Consider the following 21192-nt stretch of genomic DNA (forward strand, 5'->3'; position numbering starts at 1 on the left):
GTTTCGATGCGATGCTGCTGCAGCTTTAGTAACGTTTACTGTTGCCGATGAATAGACGCCGACGATGTCGTCGGCTGTAGGAGAAATTATATGCATGTGTGCGATTAATAATTGAGGTAAAGAGTATGATTTATTAGCAAAGTGTTGTGCATTGTGTATTGTGTACACACTGTACCACTATATTGTGTTTAAATACAGGGAATTGTTTCAGTTCCAAATGCTGAACCAGTATTAAGCTATAATGGAAGAAAATATCTGTGCTTGTAGGTACGTTTCCTGCAAAAATTAGAATGTTAACAAGTTTTATTCAAACATTTCCTCTTCAAACTTCCCCTCAAACTATGTCACTTTGCCACTCTCGATTTCCCCTTCCTTTCAAGTTTTTTGGGTAAAATAACGCTAAAAAGTGATAGGTAAAAATAATTGGTACAAACCAAGACCCATTAAACAAATAGCAGCTGTAGATCAAAATCAACAACAGCTATGTATTTTGTTTTTGCTTTTGGTCCCTAGAATGTCAAAACCTATAACCACAGACTAACAATTTAGAGTAACTTAAAAAAATTTGATAATTTAGAGACCACATAAATAGAAAAAAATTAAAATGGAAACTCTACTGCAGCTACCTGTTTAATGTGGTAGATTTCAAGATTGCGACATCCGTGAGGTGAATAACAACAAAAATTAAAAATAATACAACCGTAAAATGAATAAAAATGTCAAGAATGATAGAGAAATAGATTGCGCCCTCCGAGTTCTCTGTGTCGTAAGAGTCCATGAATAAACAAACAAACGGAAGAGGAATTTGTGAAGAAGAAAAGTAGGCGATAGCAATGGAAACAACCAAACGCAAAGATATTATATGCACACACATATTTTCTAGCCACAGCGTCACCGGATAAAAACGCAAACAAACTAAATTTGAAGGCTTTTATTAATTTGTGCTTTCACAATTTAACGCACGGCACGTTGTTTTCATTAGTTTGATTAGTTTAAATCTCACAAATCATAATATTAGCAAACCACTCACTGAATTTTTACAAACATATGTATATATTTTCTTCTCGTTTTGTTTGTTCGTTTGTTTTGTATCGGAAAAATCGTAAAAAATAAAGTAACTGTTCTTTAAAGGCGCCACCTAAGGTACTCAATTCGCCTTGTACAAATATTATATAATTGCGTCAGCAAATTAGCCTATTCTGCCAAAATCTCTGAAAGAAAGATAGCGGTTCGCGGATGTTGCCACCTCTGTATTATTTCCATAAACTATCGAGTACGAGAACAGTGTCAACTAAAATAAGAAATCATATTAATGCGAAATTTCCATTTTAGCAACAACCACCTGCCCTGCTTTTTTTTATATATATTGCTAAAGTATCAGTCCTTGAGCAAATATAAAGCCGCAGATTTTCTGTTATGCATGGCATATCGATTTTTAGTTCATTCTTTGGTCAATTTTCACTGTCAAAAAGTCAGGGGCATTCCCCCTTGGAACTCAATTATGCTTTTTATGTAAGAACGATAGAATTAGGATTATTACTTAAGGGGTAACACCACTGTAGAAATTTCAAAAAATTGATTTTTTTTTATAAGCTTAAAAAATTCTTTGAACCTTTTAAAATACAGAACAAAAAGTTTTATACGTTACCGAAGTTTATTTCATAAATATTTTAAGCTTTCAACCAAGCGTTAGTGACTGCTACCTAACAACTTCGCCAAATTTCCAAACTTTAAGCGCGTTTTTCTCAAAACACGTTTTCTGAAATTGGCACGCAGCATAACTCAAACAATTTTAAATATTTTTAATCAGGGTTTTCACTACGTCTGTATAATAACCTTCTTAAGAGAAGAGCGTAGGGGATTTTCGATAGATTAATTTAAACGATTGTTATAATTATTTAAGTGCCGTTTTTTTAGTCCAAAATAGAGTTTTTTCCTTCAAATGCTTGCTAATTCCACAAAAATAAATATTTTTTAAATCCCCTACGTGTTTCTCTAGTTATTCTTATCTAGATTAAGAAAAAAAATGTTTCTTTGTTCCAGATTAAAATTTGCACCCTCTGTGCTGCGTGCCGCGGATCTCCTTCAAGAGAAACCGTATTACAAAAATGTCTCCAATGCCGCCATTTTGTAAAATTTTTCGATCAAACTCTGTAGTTTTGTATTTTAGTATATAAGTAATAGCTTCCCCAAACAGAGTGATTGTTTTCCTTTTTCTTCTATACAAAAAAATTCTTTAAAAATCGTGTTTATTTTACGCGTGTACAGTGGTGTTACCCCTTAATTCACCTTGCTTGGACAGCAATTCAAGGCGAATCCATAGAAGATGACTTCGGTATAATAACTGATTTGCTTTTCTTATTGTGATTTGGTAGTTCAAATGACAAAGCGCCGTTGTTGTTGTTGTAGTCCTTGCCCGGATATAAATCCGGGTCATTTCGGTAACGTAGAACCGACTGTCATTCATTTCCAATGGGAAACCTCCAGGCAATGCCAAACCTCAGAATGTATCTCTGTCATGAGAAAGCTCCTCATAACAATCAACCGCCATTTGGATGCTGCTTAAAACTGTAGGAACAACATTAAGACGACGCCCACCACCAAATAGGAGGAAAAGTTCAGCTAAACACCCAAAAACAGTGTAAATTGCAATTATATAATATATATATACTTAGTCCTGCCGTAAGTTCTGTTACAAGTTAATTCCGTTATAAATATGAAACTGTAATACTTTTTTAATGAAGTTAGTTTTATTTAAATATGTAAATATTTTTAAAACATTTTGCTTTTACACAAGTCTGCAAACAATGAGGCCATTCAGCTATTGCAGGACTCACGGTTTCCATGGATATTGAAGTCGGTGCTCGAACTAAAGATTGTTTGAGACTCTCCAAATTTCTGTGTGGTCTTCGACAGGCCATGTTCTCCAATTCTTACCAAAAACTATAGTTCAATGGAAAAAACTGCACTTGGAGGTTTTATATTGATTTGTGCTTTCACTATTTAACACTCGGCACTTCGCTTCCATTAGTTTGATTAATTTAAATCTCACAAATCACAATATTACCAAGCCATTCACTGAATTTTCACAAAAATGTAATTTCTCCTACCTTTGTTTGTTTTGTTCGTTTGTTTTGTATTGCTAACGGAGCTGATATCAGACTTGTCGAAATCGCGAAAAATAAAGTAACTGGCGCCACCTTAGATATTCAACTTGCCTTGTGGCGAATAGATGAAGCAACTGGTATAAATGAACATATGTTGGCAATTAGAGCTTCCTTAAATTACATGCGTTCGTACAACAGTGAGTTATACCAGTATAATGAGCTGTAGCCATACTCGCTAGCGGCGAATCTTTCTCGATAGCTTTGTTGTTGCTTTTCCATGCAAATTTTTCGTTAAGTTAAGTTATGCAAGACAAGGTCTATTCTTTTCGCCATTTTCCCGTTAGCGAGTATGGTTATATCTCATTGAACTGGTATAACTTACTGTCTTACAAACACATGATTTAAGGCAGCTCTATTCCAGTGTTGCCAATATATGTTGATTTTAAACAGTTGCTCCATCTTTTCGCCACTTGCTAACGCTTGACGAAAATAAGAGGCCTTATGTATATGTAAGCACCCTATTATTTTATGATGAACATATTTCTTTGAAAACCCGTCTTCATACAACGTGGGCAGTGAGTAAAGATGGCCAACTCTCATTTTTTCGCGTGCGTCGACAATCATGAGATGTAAACAAATAGAATTACTTCAAAAATGTTGAACCTGAATTAAATTTAAATAAGTATAAATTTAGTAAATGCCGTTACTATAGTAAATAATAATTTGACAAATTATAATATGCATGATTTACCCATTTTCAGCTTAAATTTTCCCTGCCAAATCCTTCATTGTAGCAAGGTAGTTCCTAGTGTGGGATCAAAGCAAAGTGAACGCCAAGCTTTATGTAGATGGGTCTTTTTTTACTACAATTTAAACGTTTTTTATAAAACATGTGCGTTTATTTGTAAAGAAGTAACATGTATTCAAATTGGGGGCTCAATTAGTTAAGAGCGAGCGAGAAAGCTGTTTACTTACCAAACCCTCTTTAATTGAGTCATATTGCGATATAAGATTCTTGATAGATTATGGTCTGATTATGCATACTTCGCACAACTTTTTTTTCTCGTTTGTTTGTTTCTTCGCAGCACTGATACCAACGGTTGCCAAAATCGCGAAAAAAGTAGCGGTTTTCGGAAGGCGCATTCTTCTGTAGCCTTTACAATGTGGACTACATTTATTTAATATATCGAAACTGCTAAAAAATCACTTTAATAACGTAATCAAACTCCATTTTGGGCTTCAAATTTAAAACACACCAATGTAAACGTGCTTTTATCTTTATGCCTTTTGAAAAGTGGTAATGCGAACTTACATAATTGTACCACATCCAACGTCAAGCTCAATTTGATTCACCACCCGAAAGGAAGACATCTGAGTCGTTCATTCGTGATTAAATTTTACAAGACGTTCCACTGTTGAAAGGGTTTGTTCGAAGTGAGTACACGAAGAAATTTTTAGCTCCGGAGGAAATGAATTTTCTGGTTACTGCCTGTCATTGATTGAATAATCATTCTTATGATGAAGTTTAAGTGTTTCCTATTGAAGTATTTGATGAGACTAATTAAAGTATTGAAGTATAAATAAAGTAGAATGTTGTTGATTGTTGAAAATTAGCAGTTTAATTGGTAAAAGTGTATGGATTTGTGTAAAGAAATGTGGTTTTTTCGGCAGCGGTTTCCGCCATCTTGGCGTGGATGTGTATGTGGTAAAATATCTACCATAGAGACACGAATGAGAACAAAAATGAAACGAAACGGTCTATTGCGAACGTCAACGAACGACAGCAGTGAATTTGTCAGTGGAACGAGATCGTTGCAACGTTACGAAAGCGACCCGCAGTTCTGTAGCAAGACTTGGAAAAAATAAATTGTAAAATAAAATATTTTCAAATTATTTGTGTAAAATAGAAGAAATTTAATATTAATGCGATTTATATTCTCCTTTTGATAACGCAATATTAATGCCAAAATGCGTAAAGTTACGGAATTAAAGACTTGATGAAATTACGTAACTTTTCCAATGGCTTCAGTGAACAAGAATCATGTGGCAGTAATTAGAAAATTCTATCGTCATACCATAAGCAAAAATATGGAAAAAAACAAAAAGTTATTATTTATCTAAACCAAATTATTTTGTTTTATCATCTTTCTTTACAGAGCACCGTGAGCTAGCTTCAATTTCTGGTTGATCCACGTAGCATCATCAAATTAAAATATACAAAATGTTCGTGTCAACAGTCTCTCGTATCGCCCCCGTCGCCAGGACTGCCGTAAGTTTTCACTTATTTATTACAATGATGATTGCAATATATTAAATTCAATATAGGGTGCTAATTGGCCAATAATTTTCATTACATAAGGAGTTAGGAATCGATTTTCCTCGTTTTCTCCATTATTCTTGAACATCGTTGCACGATACCATGATTGGTATGGTATGGTGAACTTTAATGCGGTGAAATATTACATAAGAAAAATTGAGGTTAGGTTGTAGCGGTGTTGTAGCTCTGCAGTTTAGGGAATAGTACATATTGGAAATTATAGCACTATATTTCATATAGTATAATTAATATTATTTTTTTCTTTTATATTATCCAATGTTATCGTCAATGCTTGCTTTCGTGATGTTGGGAGTTTTGTTTTCATTGGAGAACATGCTTCATTGTATAACATTGCTAACTAGTGTTACCTTTTGAGGTTAAAACCGGTACATTTGCCAATAAGAGTATCGAGATGATTGGATTCCTAACAAAAGTTTACAAGTAGTTTCTTGAAATAGTACATTTTTTTTTTAATTGAAAACATTTTAAAAAACTCAAGACTAAGTGAAAACAACATTCACGAACACGAACAGTAGAAAATATACATGACCAACCTTAGTGCACAGTATTTACTATTTCTCACTTACTATTGCATAACGGTGTCATGTTTTTGTGGTAGTTGCACTCCTTGGCACTATTATTTACATTTATATTCTTATATAAAAAAACTTAATTACGTAAACTTCAGAAGAAAAAGAATTTAGGATTAATAATTAAATTCATCCGTCTGCCAAGTTCCCTAGAGATATTTCATAAAGACAGAGGGGCTGGAATATTTGGTGGGTGTGGGTATAGTGCATCCTTTCAGTCCGTGTGTGAAGATAAATTTGTGGGAAACTTTGGAAATGAGCGGTTCGCCATTTTAAGCGACAATCAATCTTCACCTGAAGATATATTTTGAGGCTAAATACTCAATAGTTCCGGGACGTTTATGGACTAAACTTATTAGTAATCGCGTAATCACTTTCAGTTTATTTAGGCCCTGGTTTTGAGAATGAGGTATCTTATATATTAGAGAAGAGGGGCATGTACGCTCCACCCCAACCAGTACCATCTGGATGAATAGAGTATAATAGGATTTAAGGTCATTCCTCTATTTTGTATCTTATACAAGAAAACCAATTGAATTGGATAGAGTCAACTCAAAAACTAGAAAAATGTTTTAGAATCGATTAAAAACAGTTGAGTGTAGGAGGCCATTTTGTAGTGTTAAATTTTAAGAAAAAGCTTGATGAAATTTTAATTCAAATAATTAACATAATTCTTATTAGCACATAATATATTTATTTATTTATTTTTATATTTTTAGCTCCTTAACGGCTCAAAGCAATACTTGCGACCATTGAGCAGCGCTGTGATTAGCCAGAGTCAATCCTTGGCCGCTCAGAACACAACCCCCGTTGCATTACTGCCACAAATCAGGTCATTCCAGACCTCTCCAGTCACTCGTGACATTGATTCAGCTGCCAAATTCATTGGTGCTGGTGCTGCAACAGTCGGAGTCGCCGGTTCCGGTTAGTATTGGAAGATTCTACTACATGTGTTTGCTTAACATAATAGCGAAAGAAGGTAGCTGAAAAATGCATTGAATACTGCGAATGTTTGTTTTTAGAAGTCAGTTGCAATCTAGCATCTGGGGCACACATACGAGTATTTTTTATCAATGCCTTACATAACTCTTAACGGGAAGTGTATATGCTTTGGTGAAATGTAGATTACTCCAATATTGCCTCGGGAAGGTCTGAGAGTTGGTCGAAGTTCAATTCAAACACGCTGTGGTGCGTGTGAACTTAAACCGATATATTTTCTAGCAGGAAACTTGTATGATTAAGAGGCAAAGGGACAAGAAATTCTGAATGCCCGACCACCTGGTTGAGCATTCATTGAAATCCTTTGTGGCCAGCAATTTTAGTGCGATGTGCTTGCTGCATTCTTTGCAGAACTCAATTCAGACTAATCTGCGACTGACTTCGCATAAGCAAAACTAAACAGAAACTCTGCTTATCTGCAACTTTCTTTCGCTTCTTGTTAGTGGTTTATTAATTTTTATTTTCTTTTGCAAAAACTTCCAATACAAACAGGTGCTGGTATCGGAACAGTATTCGGTTCCCTCATCATTGGTTATGCCAGAAATCCATCGTTGAAACAACAGTTGTTCTCATACGCTATCTTAGGTTTCGCCTTGTCTGAAGCTATGGGTCTGTTTTGTCTTATGATGGCCTTCTTGCTGCTCTTCGCTTTCTAAAGTGTTTGACATTGAGAGATTATAAATAACAGAAACAGCAACAACACCAGCTCCACCACTTTTTGTTTTTAAAAAACATCCAATAATACAAACACTTATTTAAGTTTAAAACGAAAATAAAAATACTATGATAAAAAAACTAAAAATGTGCAGAATACGTTGAACTAAAGCGAATATTAACATTATTGAAAACAGAAAATGTAGAAGCAAGTCAATTGCAAATACAATATATGGTAATAAAAAGAGATATGCGCCGCATCGGATATTCTACAGATCGAATGACAAGTTTAAGAAACCATGTGCAAATCAGAATCGAATAAGCTGTATGGAATAGTTCAGTCACAATCGCATATAAAAGCATCGTAGCAACAGGAATCACATTTTGAAAAGAACTGAATAAAGATAATTCAAAATACATTAACCTGCTCTCGAGCAGCAGACGATTTAAATCTTTAATAAGTGAAAAAATATACTGGATTTTATGGTCCGTCATTAGAAATGTGCACATGTTTACTTTCTTATCATATGAGCAATACAGTTTGCAAATCCCATGATATGTGAGCCCTTGTTTGTCCTGTATGCGCTCTCGTTAAACAACCAACAAATGCAGGAAACATGCGAAACAATAATGGAATGCAGTGTGTAACTTATACTGATGCTAAAAGTTGATTACTTATTACTTACCGATTTTGATTTATATATATACATACAGATATATTTTTCGTGCATGAGATCACAACATATTGTTGCTGCGTACGCATTTCTTAGATAATTACTATATAAGAACGAATGAAAAGAATTGAGTCTTAAGTATATACTACTTACACTGCTCATTTAACTATAATAATTTATCCATAGATGCATTCTAGATTGTGACGTAAATTAGGCATTGAATAAAATCAAGATGGAGTTCATGAATGGTTAAACATAAGTATGAAGAGGTTTTCATTTACTTAACTCACGAAGTGCAAGGTAAACTTGCTCTGAATTCCTTTAGCCATGCCGGATAATATATGATTGGCGCTTACACTCTTTTCGGGGGTTTGACCAAGCTCCTCTTATTTCTGGTATGCGTCTTGATGTTGCAGAATAATAGAAGTAAGGAAATGATTATTTCTAAGATTTTATTGTTTTGATAAACAATGGAGACTACTATGCCAGGTTAAGAACATAGACCTTATGTTACTGGCTTTCCGAAGTTGCAGGAATTTCCGGATTTTGATTACTTTAATACGACATTTTGTTCATTAGTTTTAAATCATATGATGCAACATGAAGTACGTGTATAAAGTTTGATTTAACTGATCAGGGATTTATTGTTGTTGCAGCAACATATATGCATGTGCGGGGAATGCTGCTGGTTCTTGGCCATATTCCAAATTATAGACATAATAAACCGTTTAAAAAATAGCCAATGTATCAATGGGTTAGTCCGTCATACATATACGGATATTTTTTAACTAAAAATATCGTCCTGGAACGAAAAAAAACTTGAAATTATATTCACCCATACCATTTGTCAGTTATATTTTCAGGTGAGACACCACAAAATGTGCACAAAAAATTCACATAAAACAGATATTGCTCTAATAGCGGATGGAAAGCAAAAATAATTTTGCAAGTAGCGCTTCGGGCGATTCCCATTTTTTTACTTCTACTACTACAACTACAGAGAGCACTGAGCATTTTGTTTGACTATTGCTCTAAGTTACTAGCAGTAACGAAACGTAGCTTGGAGCGGGGCAAAGTAGTTGATTCCGCATTTTGTGCTACCTGTTCCACTACTCATCTGCATAAGTTCAGAGCAGTAGCGAGAGCAGACCATTGCTTTCGTTGTTATTCCTGCTATGAAGTAGTTAATGCAAACCCTATACTAAGTGATTATATAAGGGAGTATAAATTAACATTATTGTGTTTTAAAGTTTAAAAAGATATATTCTATAGTGCTTCATAGCACATCTTATCTTTATTAGAACTAAAAATTTACTGATGTAAAACATATAAAAGACATAGAATTCTTAATCTAAGCTTGCAACGTCACATGCACCTAACATGTCTTACCTGTTTCCCACAGTTACGGGATTTGGGTGATATGACACCCAAAACTAGCAGAAAGTGTGTTGGGCGTCTGAACTGCACTATTAATATTTGTGGTGTTAACTTATATAAGTATTTAATTATGTAACGGTAATTATGTTATAAATAAGCAATTCTCTAATGCATAAAGATATATGCACATACTTGCGAAAATTCGTTTTGATAAAATTAACCGTGATTTTTTTATTTATTGTTATGTTGGAAAAAAAAATGTTAATGCATTTTTGGTCTAACTTTTATTTATTAATTTTTATTTACTAAGATATTTCATTCACCAACATAAACCATATAAATTCATAAATCGTTTTTTTGTTTTGCTTTGTGTATTTTTTTTAATTAAGTCTAGACTACGTAAGTTATTTCATTGCTTTTTTATTTCAACACTTCTTTTCATCACCTTTTAAAGATTTGTATGGCCTTCAGTCGGAAAAAAGTCTGAAAGAAAAAAAGTAATTGAATTTATATAATATATGCCTATTAAAGCATTTAGTAACGTAGTAATTTCATCAATGAGTTTGAGCTTAGTTAAAATTGTATTTGCCCATCAAAGCTAAATAATATGACGAGTCTGTCAGCCAAATGATACAAATACGTTTCCTGTAAAAATGAGAATGCAAAAAAGTATATTTCAGCTTTGAGTTTTCGATTGCTGTGAGGTATTCCTTGTTTTCCAGCTTATCTTCTACGTCTTCAGCGGCATTTGTAGTGATCTTTGCAATTTTCAATTACAGTTTATCTTCAAGCTCTCCAGTCAAACGACCAATAGGGCGATACATTTTATAAACCAAAACTTTATATTCTTGATATCCTTTACATCTTTAATACTTTAGTTTTGTGTCATTTACGTCGACGTGGCGAGCTTCTGGAAATAAATGTCAAGTAAGAAGTTAAATAGCTAATTAATTACTAATAATTTACATATGTAAACCTTTTCCAAATCCTTCGAACGAGCATGCTGATCGGAAATAATAACTGTTTGATATTCCAAAATGTGTTCCAGAAAGGATGTTGAATATATACATATATTAAAGGGGTGGCGAATTGATATGCCATCGATATTATCGATAGTGCTAATGATAGTTTACTACCAAGTGTGAGTATTTGTACATGCAAAAGGTGATTACATACATGCATTAGGGGTGTCCTTATTTTGGGAAAGTTACTAGATCATCGTTCACCGGGTCTAATTTTTTTCCTTTTGGTGTAAAAAAAATAACTGCAAAGTTTGAAGCCGATCGGGCTTCATTTGATGGACCCGGAAATCGCTTATATCTGAAAGATCCACTAATAGGTGTAAAAAAGACGATTTTTTCACTTTTTTACTTTATTCTGTATTTTTTTGCTCATGGTTGTTGCTTTTTTTTACATTTTCTAGTAAGGGTGTTAAATAAACTCACTAAAGTTCAGAGTGTCAAGTCAGATTTCTTATAGGAACCATGGCTTGATATAAAGTTTGATGAGAAAAATGCAAATATCGCGCAAACCATTCGCTTCTCTTTTTGTAAGCTGAAATTGTTGTCGAAATAAGAAAATCTTCAAGCAATAAATAGCTTTTGCCATCCATCGAGCGTTACTCGTTGGTCCTGGTGTACGGAAGTTGAACGGTCCTGCTCCAAGAAATGTAAGAACCAATTCGAGAAACTCTTTATAATCGTCTCGAATTTGATTCTTTGTCAACTGATCAAAACAAAATTTTTTGATGTTCTCTTGTTCAACTTGATCAATTTGCAAAAGAACCATTTTTTCGTTGAGACCACTGCAAAACGAATCCAAATCGTAACTTGTCCAAGACTTGGCAAATCTTTCAAAAATTAGAACTTCTGGTGCCGAGCTAGGTGATAATTTGACCTCAAAAACGCTCGACAGAAGAATCTCGTAAACATGATGTCGACACGATAAATCTAACAACTGACGCTTTAGTTTCTTTTCCAAGAGTACACTAGCTCCTTTTTCTGTGCCGGTATTACTTGAAGTTGTGTCAAAACATTTGCCTTGCACGTACTCCGCAATGTTCCATTTAACTAATGTCTCGTGAACCGCAGCAGCAATGTGTTCTCCACTTGACGATTCAATTTTCGGTGCTCCGAGGAACTTGGATGTCCCATTGTAGCTCACAAGAACTGCTATGCGCTCAACTTTGAGTCTACCAATCAAATCTTGTAGTAGTTTGCCATCCCAATGAACAACTAATGATCCAACGGTATTTATCTAAAAAATTTATTTTAAAATGAAAAATTGAAAACCCAATAAAAATTAAATATAAGCTGAAGTTTTAATTACGTTGTCGGGAAACCGAGCCATCACATCTTTTGTATCTTCCAATCGATGTTCCAGGCGAGCGCGATGAATAGTTGAACGGTTGATAGCTAACTCTTCAGCCCGTATTCCAAATGCTTCAGCAGCTGCAATGAGGATATGCACGGCCATACCATCCGAAACTTTAGCATTATCAAGTGCAGCAGCCAATCTTGCTGTGATGAATTCTTTTCGGCCTCTTTTTTTGGCGGATGTTGCGTTACCAGCTACTTTCTCTGGTTCCCAGTCATCGTCAATCGGTTCATTTTCTTCATCAATCGTTTCACAAAATGGCATTTCAGCATCTTCATCATCACAATTCACGACATCTGAAAAAATTCACAATCAAATATGATTTTTGAAATTATGACATATTGCAATAAATTACCTGAAGGTCTAGCCATCTCTTCCTCGCGTTTTCTTTTACGCGCTTCTTCTTTTTCTTGTCGTTCTTGCGTACGTTTTTCTCGCCCATATAACTTCATATCGACACCAACCATGTAGCCTGGACGACCTTTTTGTCTTTGCAATTTTAAAAATTCTCTGTCCTCTTCAATTCGAATTTTTTCCAACGCATCACCGATGGCAATATCAAACAAATCATCAAGATTTTGAGTAAATTGTTCGGCAACTTGCTTTTGTGCATTTGACCTTTTATCTGGGACAGTTCTTTGTATGTTTTTCCATTGGTCGTAAACTTTCATCAGCTTTTTCACACACTTATCATCATTAATAATTGGAATGCGAGCTTGTTGCCAAAATATTACAGCTGCACTTATGGTCAATTTTGCACTGTCTTTTGCAGTAAGTCCAACAAATCGCATATTATGGAACATCACTTGTAACACTTGTTTGATGCACGGAAGTTTGGCGCCCGTGATCTGATGCGCAGTGTTGCCGATCAAATCAATGTTATTCAAATTTTTCACAGATCTTCTACTTGAATGACTTGAGGTCGATGGTTTATCCGACATGGTGATATTTTTTTTGCCATATGTTCCAAATAAACTTCGCAGAAAGCACTTGATGTGTGATGCAGCACTTATACGACACAGGGATAAACTTTTTGTCAAAATATCAAAGTCGCTTTGAAGCCGCTGCGCATAATATCATTTATGGGAGAGAAGACTCGCGCGGCCACCTACCGGCGTGGCGCCGAGTCGCACACGACCCTTGCGCGGGGTTGGCTGACATGCAGGACGATTTAGTGGAAAAGGGAAAAATACGTATATATTTGAAAAAATGTAGGATTGAAAAAAAAATATAATTACATATATTTAAAAAAACCCCAACAAAAAACGATACGAAATCGACTATATTTTCATTTGACATGCTGTAAATTTAAATGAAAAATGTTCCTGTTAGGTGGTTTTTTTGTAAAATATATTTGAAATGAAATGTAATAATATTTATTCAATGTAATTTAATAAAAAAAAGCAACAACCATGAGCAAAAAAATACAGAATAAAGTAAAAAAGTGAAAAAATCGTCTTTTTTACACCTATTAGTGGATCTTTCAGATATAAGCGATTTCCGGGTCCATCAAATGAAGCCCGATCGGCTTCAAACTTTGCAGTTATTTTTTTTATACCAAAAGGAAAAAAATTAGACCCGGTGAACGATGATCTAGTAACTTTCCCAAAATAAGGACACCCCTAACATGCATACATATGTAACAAGTAGGCAAGTAAATACAAAAGGGGTATGCAGTGATATGCAAAACAATTGCAACACTAAAATATACGTTTGGGTTTGATAGTGTGCATAAGACCAATAAGAATATCTGAGGGAGAGCTGTAGCACAGTTTCGCACCTTATATTATATTTTTAATGAATCCACCTTGCGTCGGTGAGTGTAGACACCGTAAGGCAAGGATAAAGAACACATGGTTGCGCCTTCCGAATTCGCTGTGTCGTCAGAGCCCATGAATAAACGAACAAAAGGTAGGGGAATTACTTGTTTGTGAAGGCGAAAGCAATGGAAACAACCAAACACAAGAACTTATACGCACACACACAATTTCTTCCGCATAAAGTCGAAATCAAACTGCTTTTGGAGGTTTTATATTCATTTGTACTTTCCTAATTTAAAACACGGCACTTCGTTTTCATTGGTTGTTTAGTTTAAATGTCACGAATCACTGAATTTTCACAAGCATGCAAATTTTCCTCCTTTTGTTTGTTTTGTTCGTTGGAAAGGGAACTGACGTCAGACTTGTCAAAATCGCGAAAACTAAAGTAATTGTCAAGGCGGATTTATTATAGGTGATGGTATCCACCCAACTGATTTTTTCACCGTGGATTTGAATATCGACAAAATTTTTTCTTGTGTTTACTGGGTTTTTACCTTGCTATTTGTGTACATTGAGAATTTATAGTTGGTGATTCAAATAGTACCTAAAGTGAAATGTTACAAAAAAAAAAAGAGATGAAAAGTGTGTAATGGGCTTGAAAAGGCTTAAGCGGGGTAAATTACCCTTTTTTAGTGTTCTTGGTGGGGAACCCAAATGGCAAGTGTCATCCACTGATTTTAACCTGATGGAATGGTTATGTTTTTGCTTATATACGGATGCCATCACCTGTAATAAATTCGCCTAGGTAACTGTTTTGCGAAGGCGCCACCTATGGTACTTAATTCGTCTTGGTAATGCCTCATTAAACTGGTATAACTCACCATAGGCCACTTCTATTCAATATTTCTTTGCTTGCTATCTTTACGCTCGATTAGGTTAGGTGTTATCGGAAGATTACCTTTATTTGGTTGACGTGAAACTCCAGCAAATGTATGCAATGCCAATTTTGTGGCATAAATAAAATGGAAAACTCCAATTCACAAAACTCATTTTCGCATCCTAGCACGACGCAGTTGATTTTGTTATAATTTCCCAACCCAGGTTTAATTAAATTTCAAACGATCGAAAATAAACCGCTTTGTATAACACGAACCAATCACAAATGTAAACAAAAAACCGGCTTTCATATATTTGCTTCATGTGAGCTGCTCTACACCAACGATGGCAGAGTACATGGTTGCGCCTTCCGAATTCACTGTAAACAAACAAAATGAAGGGGAATTACTTGTTTGTGAAGGCGAAAGAAATGGAAACAACCAAACACAAGAAAGTATACACACACATACATACTTTCTGACGGCTTCTGCAAAAAACGCCAACAAACTCCGTTTGAAGGCTTTATACTCATTTGTGCTTTCACAATTTAATTTCGCCTCATTTTGTTTGTTTTGTATTGGTAAGGGACCTGACGGCAAATTTGTTAAAATCGCGAAAAATAAAGTAACTGTCAGTCATCGACTAGCTCTCAATCTATTCAGACGTGTGCTAACAAGTGTTCGTAGTTCGCGAATTAGTTATACATAACAGTTAACTCTAAATTATCCTACTCTCGCTTTTGTACACTTTTGTGATTCCGTATACAACATAAAACAACAAAGCAAACAGTTATAACAACACAACAGCAGCAAAATGCCATTACAACCAGAACCGCCAGACAAAACAACAAACAGATTTTCTTTACTAAGCCAATTTGACGACTATACTTCCGACTACTCTTTTCCGCCGCTCACATACAAACAAACATCACTCAATCAACCCAAATACATAACTATTAAATCACCTAATAATGAACTACAAAAACTCAGTCCTTTCGTAATTAAAAAATCGTTAGACGCAATATCTACCCAAATCGAAAACATTAAACAACTTAAAGACGGCTCACTACTGATACTAACACGTAACTCAAAAGTAGCTGAGAAATTTCTAAAGTTAAAAACGATTGCTAACCTCTGTCCAGTGACAACAAAATATCAAGACAATCTAAACACAATAAAGGGAATAATATACGCGCCTTGCCTAAACGAAGTAAACGAGGAGGAGATTTTGCGGGAACTTAAAATCCAAGGCGTGACTGGTATATATAAGTTTACCCGCATGACTGAGGGCAAAGTTGTTCCTACTGGCAAAATTGTCTTATCTTTTGACCTCTACCACCTACCCAAAGTCATCGACATAGCTTGGTATAAAGTTAAGGTCGCCCCTTACTATCCAACACCTATGCGCTGCAAAAACTGCCAACTACTAGGACACACAAAAATACGCTGCACCAATACTGCTACATGCGAAGGCTGCAATCTTCCACCCCACTCTCCATCCGACTGTACACGTAAACAATGTGCAAACTGTGGCAGCGATCATGCATCGTCAGACAAAGACTGCCCAAGATTTAAACAGACTCAAGAAATTCTAAAAATCAAAACCATCACAAAATGCTCCATGGGCGAAGCACTGCGCAAATACAACGAAAATAATACACAAACTGTAAAATCCAAAAGCACTTATGCAAACGTCACCATAACAAGTCAATCAACATCCACTAACAAGACACCATCATCACCAACGACAACAAGTACAACAATAGGAAAACGCCCTGCTACATCCCCACCAACAAAAACTAGTATATCAAAACTACAAAAAACAAAGAATTCACTCGAAACCAATAGTTTAAATAATCCTACTAACAAAACAACATCAAACTCACTCACTCAAACCGCTAACGCCAAACAAACGCAAAACTCACCACACCACATATCCCAACAAACCAATAATATTCTGGAAAGCCTTTCTACTATCTCACCATGCAGCAAAATTACTCAAGAATTACTAAAAAAAAACGATTATTTCATGCCCATATCCGACTCCGACGAAGAACCTAAACTATAAAAACTACCAAAATAAATCACTCACACTTACACTCATTTCTATTACCAATTAACTTATTCAAAACAACTATAAATTTTAATTTAACCATACTTAGATTTACATTTACGTATACAGCAACAATATATCTAAAGTTTATCTCCAAGCTAAAATATGAAGCTTAAAATACTACAATGGAATATTAGAGGCTATCTTAACAATTATAATGAGCTGTTGTTGCTAATAAAGAAACATAATACAAAAGTGATAGCACTACAGGAAACGCATATTCAACCAAACTCACCAATTCCTATTCCAATTAACTTTAACATTTATACCCTTAACTCCTCCAATGCTTTTGGAGGGGTTGCCATTCTTATTCACAATTCCATCCAGCACGAGCAAATAACCTTAAATAACGATTTCGAAGCTATCGGAGTCAAAATATACTCACAAAAACAGTTCAATGTGATATCTGCTTACATATCACCCAACATAAACTTCAACACAACAAATTTGCAAAATGTTCTCGGTACTTTCACATCCTCTAGCCTGATTATGGGCGACTTCAACAGCAGGCATCCCAATTGGGGATCCGTCTATACCAATCGCAGAGGCAGAACCCTAGCCAACTTCATTTCTCAATCTAATTTCATTATCCTTAACGACAACTCCCCAACTCATTTTAGCACACACAATACTCTTACTCACATCGACATCTCAATTTGTTCCCCCACAATTGCTGTCAGCTGCAATTGGTCTATACAGGACGACTTATGTGGAAGCGACCACTTCCCTATACTCGTCTCACTTTTTGAGTCTCAGCAGCCTAGCTCTCAAGTCCAAAAACCCCGATTTATTACTAAAACAGCCAATTGGGTATCATTCAGTCAACACTCAGAAAAACACAACTGCAACCGCCCGGTAGCCGATAATATAAATAAAGAGGCCGCTAATATCAATAAAATTATTCTTCAAGCCGCACATGCTTCCATCCCCCAATCTAACCCAAATAAGTACACCCACAATGTCCCATGGTGGAACTCAAAGCTACAGGAGCTTCGTATTCAAAAAAATAAGTGCTGGAATTCCCTCAAACGAAACATTAACCAAGGCACTGTGATGAGGTACAAACGAGCTAATGCGATTTTTAAAAGGGAACTTAAACAATCCAAAAGAAAATCATTGGAAGAATTTACCTCCCAAATCAACCCCAGCACTCCAACGGAAAAAATTTGGGCTAATATAAAACGACTTAGTGGTTATAAAACAAAACACGGAATTCACTGCCTGAAGAGTCTCAACGCACCCTTTTTCAACATTACAGATCGTAAACAAATATCAGATGAATTTGGCTTGCATTGGTCTAATTCATCTAGTGATAATAAATTCCCTCTATTATTTCAAGATAAAAAGAATATATCTCTCAACATTACGTTCCCACAAACCTCCGACGCCAAAGCATTAGAAATTGAAAGAGAAATAAATTTACTCGAACTTAAATCCGCTCTGCAAAACCTCAAAGGTAAAACACCTGGTTATGATCGAATAACGTACTCTATGATCTCTAAACTTCCTCTGTCAGTAACAAACAGATTGCTTAATTTCTACAATAGCATTCTCCAATCCCATATACCCCAATCATACAAACTTGCTATAATAACCCCTATATTAAAACCTAAATCAAACAAAATTGAAATCGATTCATACCGGCCAATTTCCTTAAATCCATGCTTATCTAAACTATTGGATAAAATTATATCAAACAGGTTATGGTGGTTTGTTCGAAGCAACAAACTTATCCATAACAATCAGGTTGGATTCAAGCGGGGAAAGTCAGTAACAGATGCTCTATTATATGTAGACCATCATGTTGCAGAATCTTTATCCGCAAGAAAACATCTGTCAATAATATCACTCGACTTCGCAAAAGCATTTGATAAAATTGGAATCCACGCTATAATAGATCAACTGCTCGAGTGGAAACTCGGGCCGCGAATTTGCAACTATATAAGAAACTTTATGACCCATAGGAAAATTAAAGTCAGATTAGACAATGTCCTTTCCGAAACTTACCCACTTCAAAACGGGATACCGCAAGGCTCACCCCTTTCAGTAATTATATTCCTAATAGCATACAACAAGCTTTGTGCCACAATTTCTTTTTATAAAGAAGTCTCGTTCTGCGCTTACGCAGATGATTTCAATCTTTTAGTTAAACAAAAAAAAGATAAAAATGTTAGTATTAATCTAAACAATTTATTTGGAGACATTAACTCCTGGTGTAACTACTCTGGTGCTTCACTCTCGGTACAAAAATGCAAACACTTACATATATGCCGTAAAAAACAGTGCTCGCCCTCTGTCCACTGCAACAACATCCAAATAAATAAGGTAGATACTCTAAGAATACTAGGAGTCACTTTTAACAACCACTATAATTGGAATTCACACATAGCACTTCTTCAACAAAACCTTTCACAGCGCCTTAATATCATCAAGTGCCTCTCTAGCTTCAAATTCAATTGCAACTCAGTAACACTTATACAAGTAACGAAAGCGCTCTTGATATCAAGAATTGATTTCGGCCTCTTCCTATATGGTTTCGCACCTAAATCTGCTCTAAATAAATTAAGAACTATTCTTAATGCGGCTATAAGAACCGCGCTAGGAGCATTTAGAACGTCCCCGATTAATAATATGCTTTTTGAAGCTAACATTCCCTCAATAGAAGCGAAAAGGGACTATATCACAAATAAATTAAATAAAGTGCTTATGAACAGCTATGATGCCCCTCTCTTCAAAATCGCTCAAACCTACAAAAAAAATAGGCCATCTAAAAGAGTCCCATCAGCAGTTAGTAGAGCAGTCCTCAACAGCAAAAAACTTAACCTTCCATATCTACCACTAAAACCTATTCTAACCCACATCCCCCCCTGGCGTTTACAGAAAGCCATAGTTAACACTGAGCTCCGAAAGTATAAAAAATTCGAAACACCAGCTATAATATATCAACAAGCTTTTGCACACATACAAAATGAACTCAAGGATTACACCTTCATATACACAGACGGCTCCCAAAACAATAATATGATCGGATTTGGCGTAACTACCGAAAATGCAAACTTAGTAGTATCCAACCTAGCTGCATACAGTACAGTCTACTCTGCTGAATTAATTGCTATCATGTCGGCTGTTAATATAATTAGAAATAAAAAAGGTAAATTTGCAATTTGCTCCGATTCACTTTCATCTCTCGATGCCATATCCAATATCGAAAACAATGATTACTATCCCAGTTCTATCCGTAGTATTTTACAAACAAAATACCCAAATATTTTACTGATATGGTCCCCGGGCCATGCCCTTATAAAGGGTAACGAATTTGCTGATAGCACAGCTAAATACGCCACCATAGCTCCAGTATTAACAACTACTAATCTAAATGTTAATGATATAGCTGAATTTCTTAAGAAAAAATTCATAAAACAATATAAGTCTGAGACTTGGCAAAAATGCTCAACTTGGTACAAAGCGCAAAATGTAAAAAAGCTTGATTTAAGCAACCTCCCAAAACACGCTAACCTTTCACTTTCTAGAATGGACCTTGTTAAGCTCACGCGAGTACGTTTGGGCCATTCAAAATTAACCCATAATCACCTTATCGACAGCAATACCCCCAGAACATGTCAGTTTTGTAACTCCACCCCGATCTCCATTAATCACGTTATGTCCGAATGTTATGCCTTCAACTCACTAAGAAAAAATATATTCCATAACTCCGATCCCATTCAATGTATTTTCAACCCCACAATCGATAATATTAAAAAAATTATAGCTTTCTTAAAAATATCAAAATTATATTACGAAATTTAAACAAGCATGTCGAAAAATTATATTGTATCTCCTAACTTATAATGAAATTCTAAACGACGCATAAGCACTTAGTATTAAACATTAATTAAGCACTAATTTTACATCATAAGAAGAAGCTGAAGGCCTTAGCAGCCATAGCTTTCCTAACTAGGCTTACAATTTTAATTATAAGTTTCAGTTTGTAATAATAATAATAATAATAATAAAGTAACTGTTTTGGGAAGATGCTATCTATAATACTTAGTTCGCCTTGAATGTGAACTACTACCCCGAAATCCAGACGAATCTATACAATGTTGCTGTGTTAATGACTTCACCTTCAAGAGTGATAGAACGCGGCATTTTGTTTCCATTAGCTGGTTTAGTTTAAATGTCATAAATCGTAATATTACCAAGCCATTCATTGAGTTTTCAGAAACATTTCTTCATAATTTGTTTGTTTTATTCATTTGTTTTGTATTAGTATGTTGCCTGACGTCAAACTTGTCAAATTTGCGAAAAATAACGTAACTGTTTTCAGAAGAAATCACCTCCTGTATTCAA

The 21192-nt window shown here is 35.2% G+C and overlaps 3 protein-coding genes across 4 annotated transcripts; 2 read left to right on the forward strand and 1 right to left on the reverse strand.

Annotated features, from left to right (window-relative positions):
- The first annotated feature begins 4432 nt into the window (after positions 1 to 4432).
- On the forward strand, positions 4433 to 8600 carry LOC128854747 (ATP synthase lipid-binding protein, mitochondrial). 2 transcript variants are annotated; one of them, XM_054089104.1, is made up of 4 exons: positions 4433 to 4541; positions 5264 to 5376; positions 6734 to 6938; positions 7506 to 8600. In XM_054089104.1, the coding sequence occupies exons 2-4, from the start codon at positions 5329 to 5331 to the stop codon at positions 7667 to 7669; spliced, it is 417 nt and encodes a 138-aa protein (XP_053945079.1). In that variant the 5' UTR covers positions 4433 to 4541; positions 5264 to 5328; the 3' UTR covers positions 7670 to 8600. The 2 variants fall into 2 exon arrangements, with proteins under 2 accessions (XP_053945079.1, XP_053945081.1); XM_054089106.1 differs by lacking the exon at positions 4433 to 4541 and adding an exon at positions 4870 to 4976.
- Positions 8601 to 11191: 2591 nt separating this feature from the next.
- On the reverse strand, positions 11192 to 13035 carry LOC128870092 (uncharacterized). Its single transcript, XM_054112705.1, has 3 exons — positions 12450 to 13035; positions 12047 to 12390; positions 11192 to 11974 (listed from the first exon to the last, which is right to left on the reverse strand). Exons 1-3 carry the CDS (start codon positions 13033 to 13035, stop codon positions 11192 to 11194), a joined length of 1713 nt encoding a protein of 570 aa, XP_053968680.1.
- Positions 13036 to 15543: 2508 nt separating this feature from the next.
- On the forward strand, positions 15544 to 16797 carry LOC128870146 (uncharacterized). Its single transcript, XM_054112762.1, has one exon. The coding sequence runs from the start codon at positions 15544 to 15546 to the stop codon at positions 16795 to 16797; it is 1254 nt and encodes a 417-aa protein (XP_053968737.1).
- The last annotated feature ends 4395 nt before the right edge of the window (positions 16798 to 21192 follow it).

The sequence above is a fragment of the Anastrepha ludens genome, chromosome 2 (genome assembly GCF_028408465.1).
Source record: "Anastrepha ludens isolate Willacy chromosome 2, idAnaLude1.1, whole genome shotgun sequence".
In the NCBI taxonomy this organism is placed as follows: domain Eukaryota; kingdom Metazoa; phylum Arthropoda; class Insecta; order Diptera; family Tephritidae; genus Anastrepha; species Anastrepha ludens.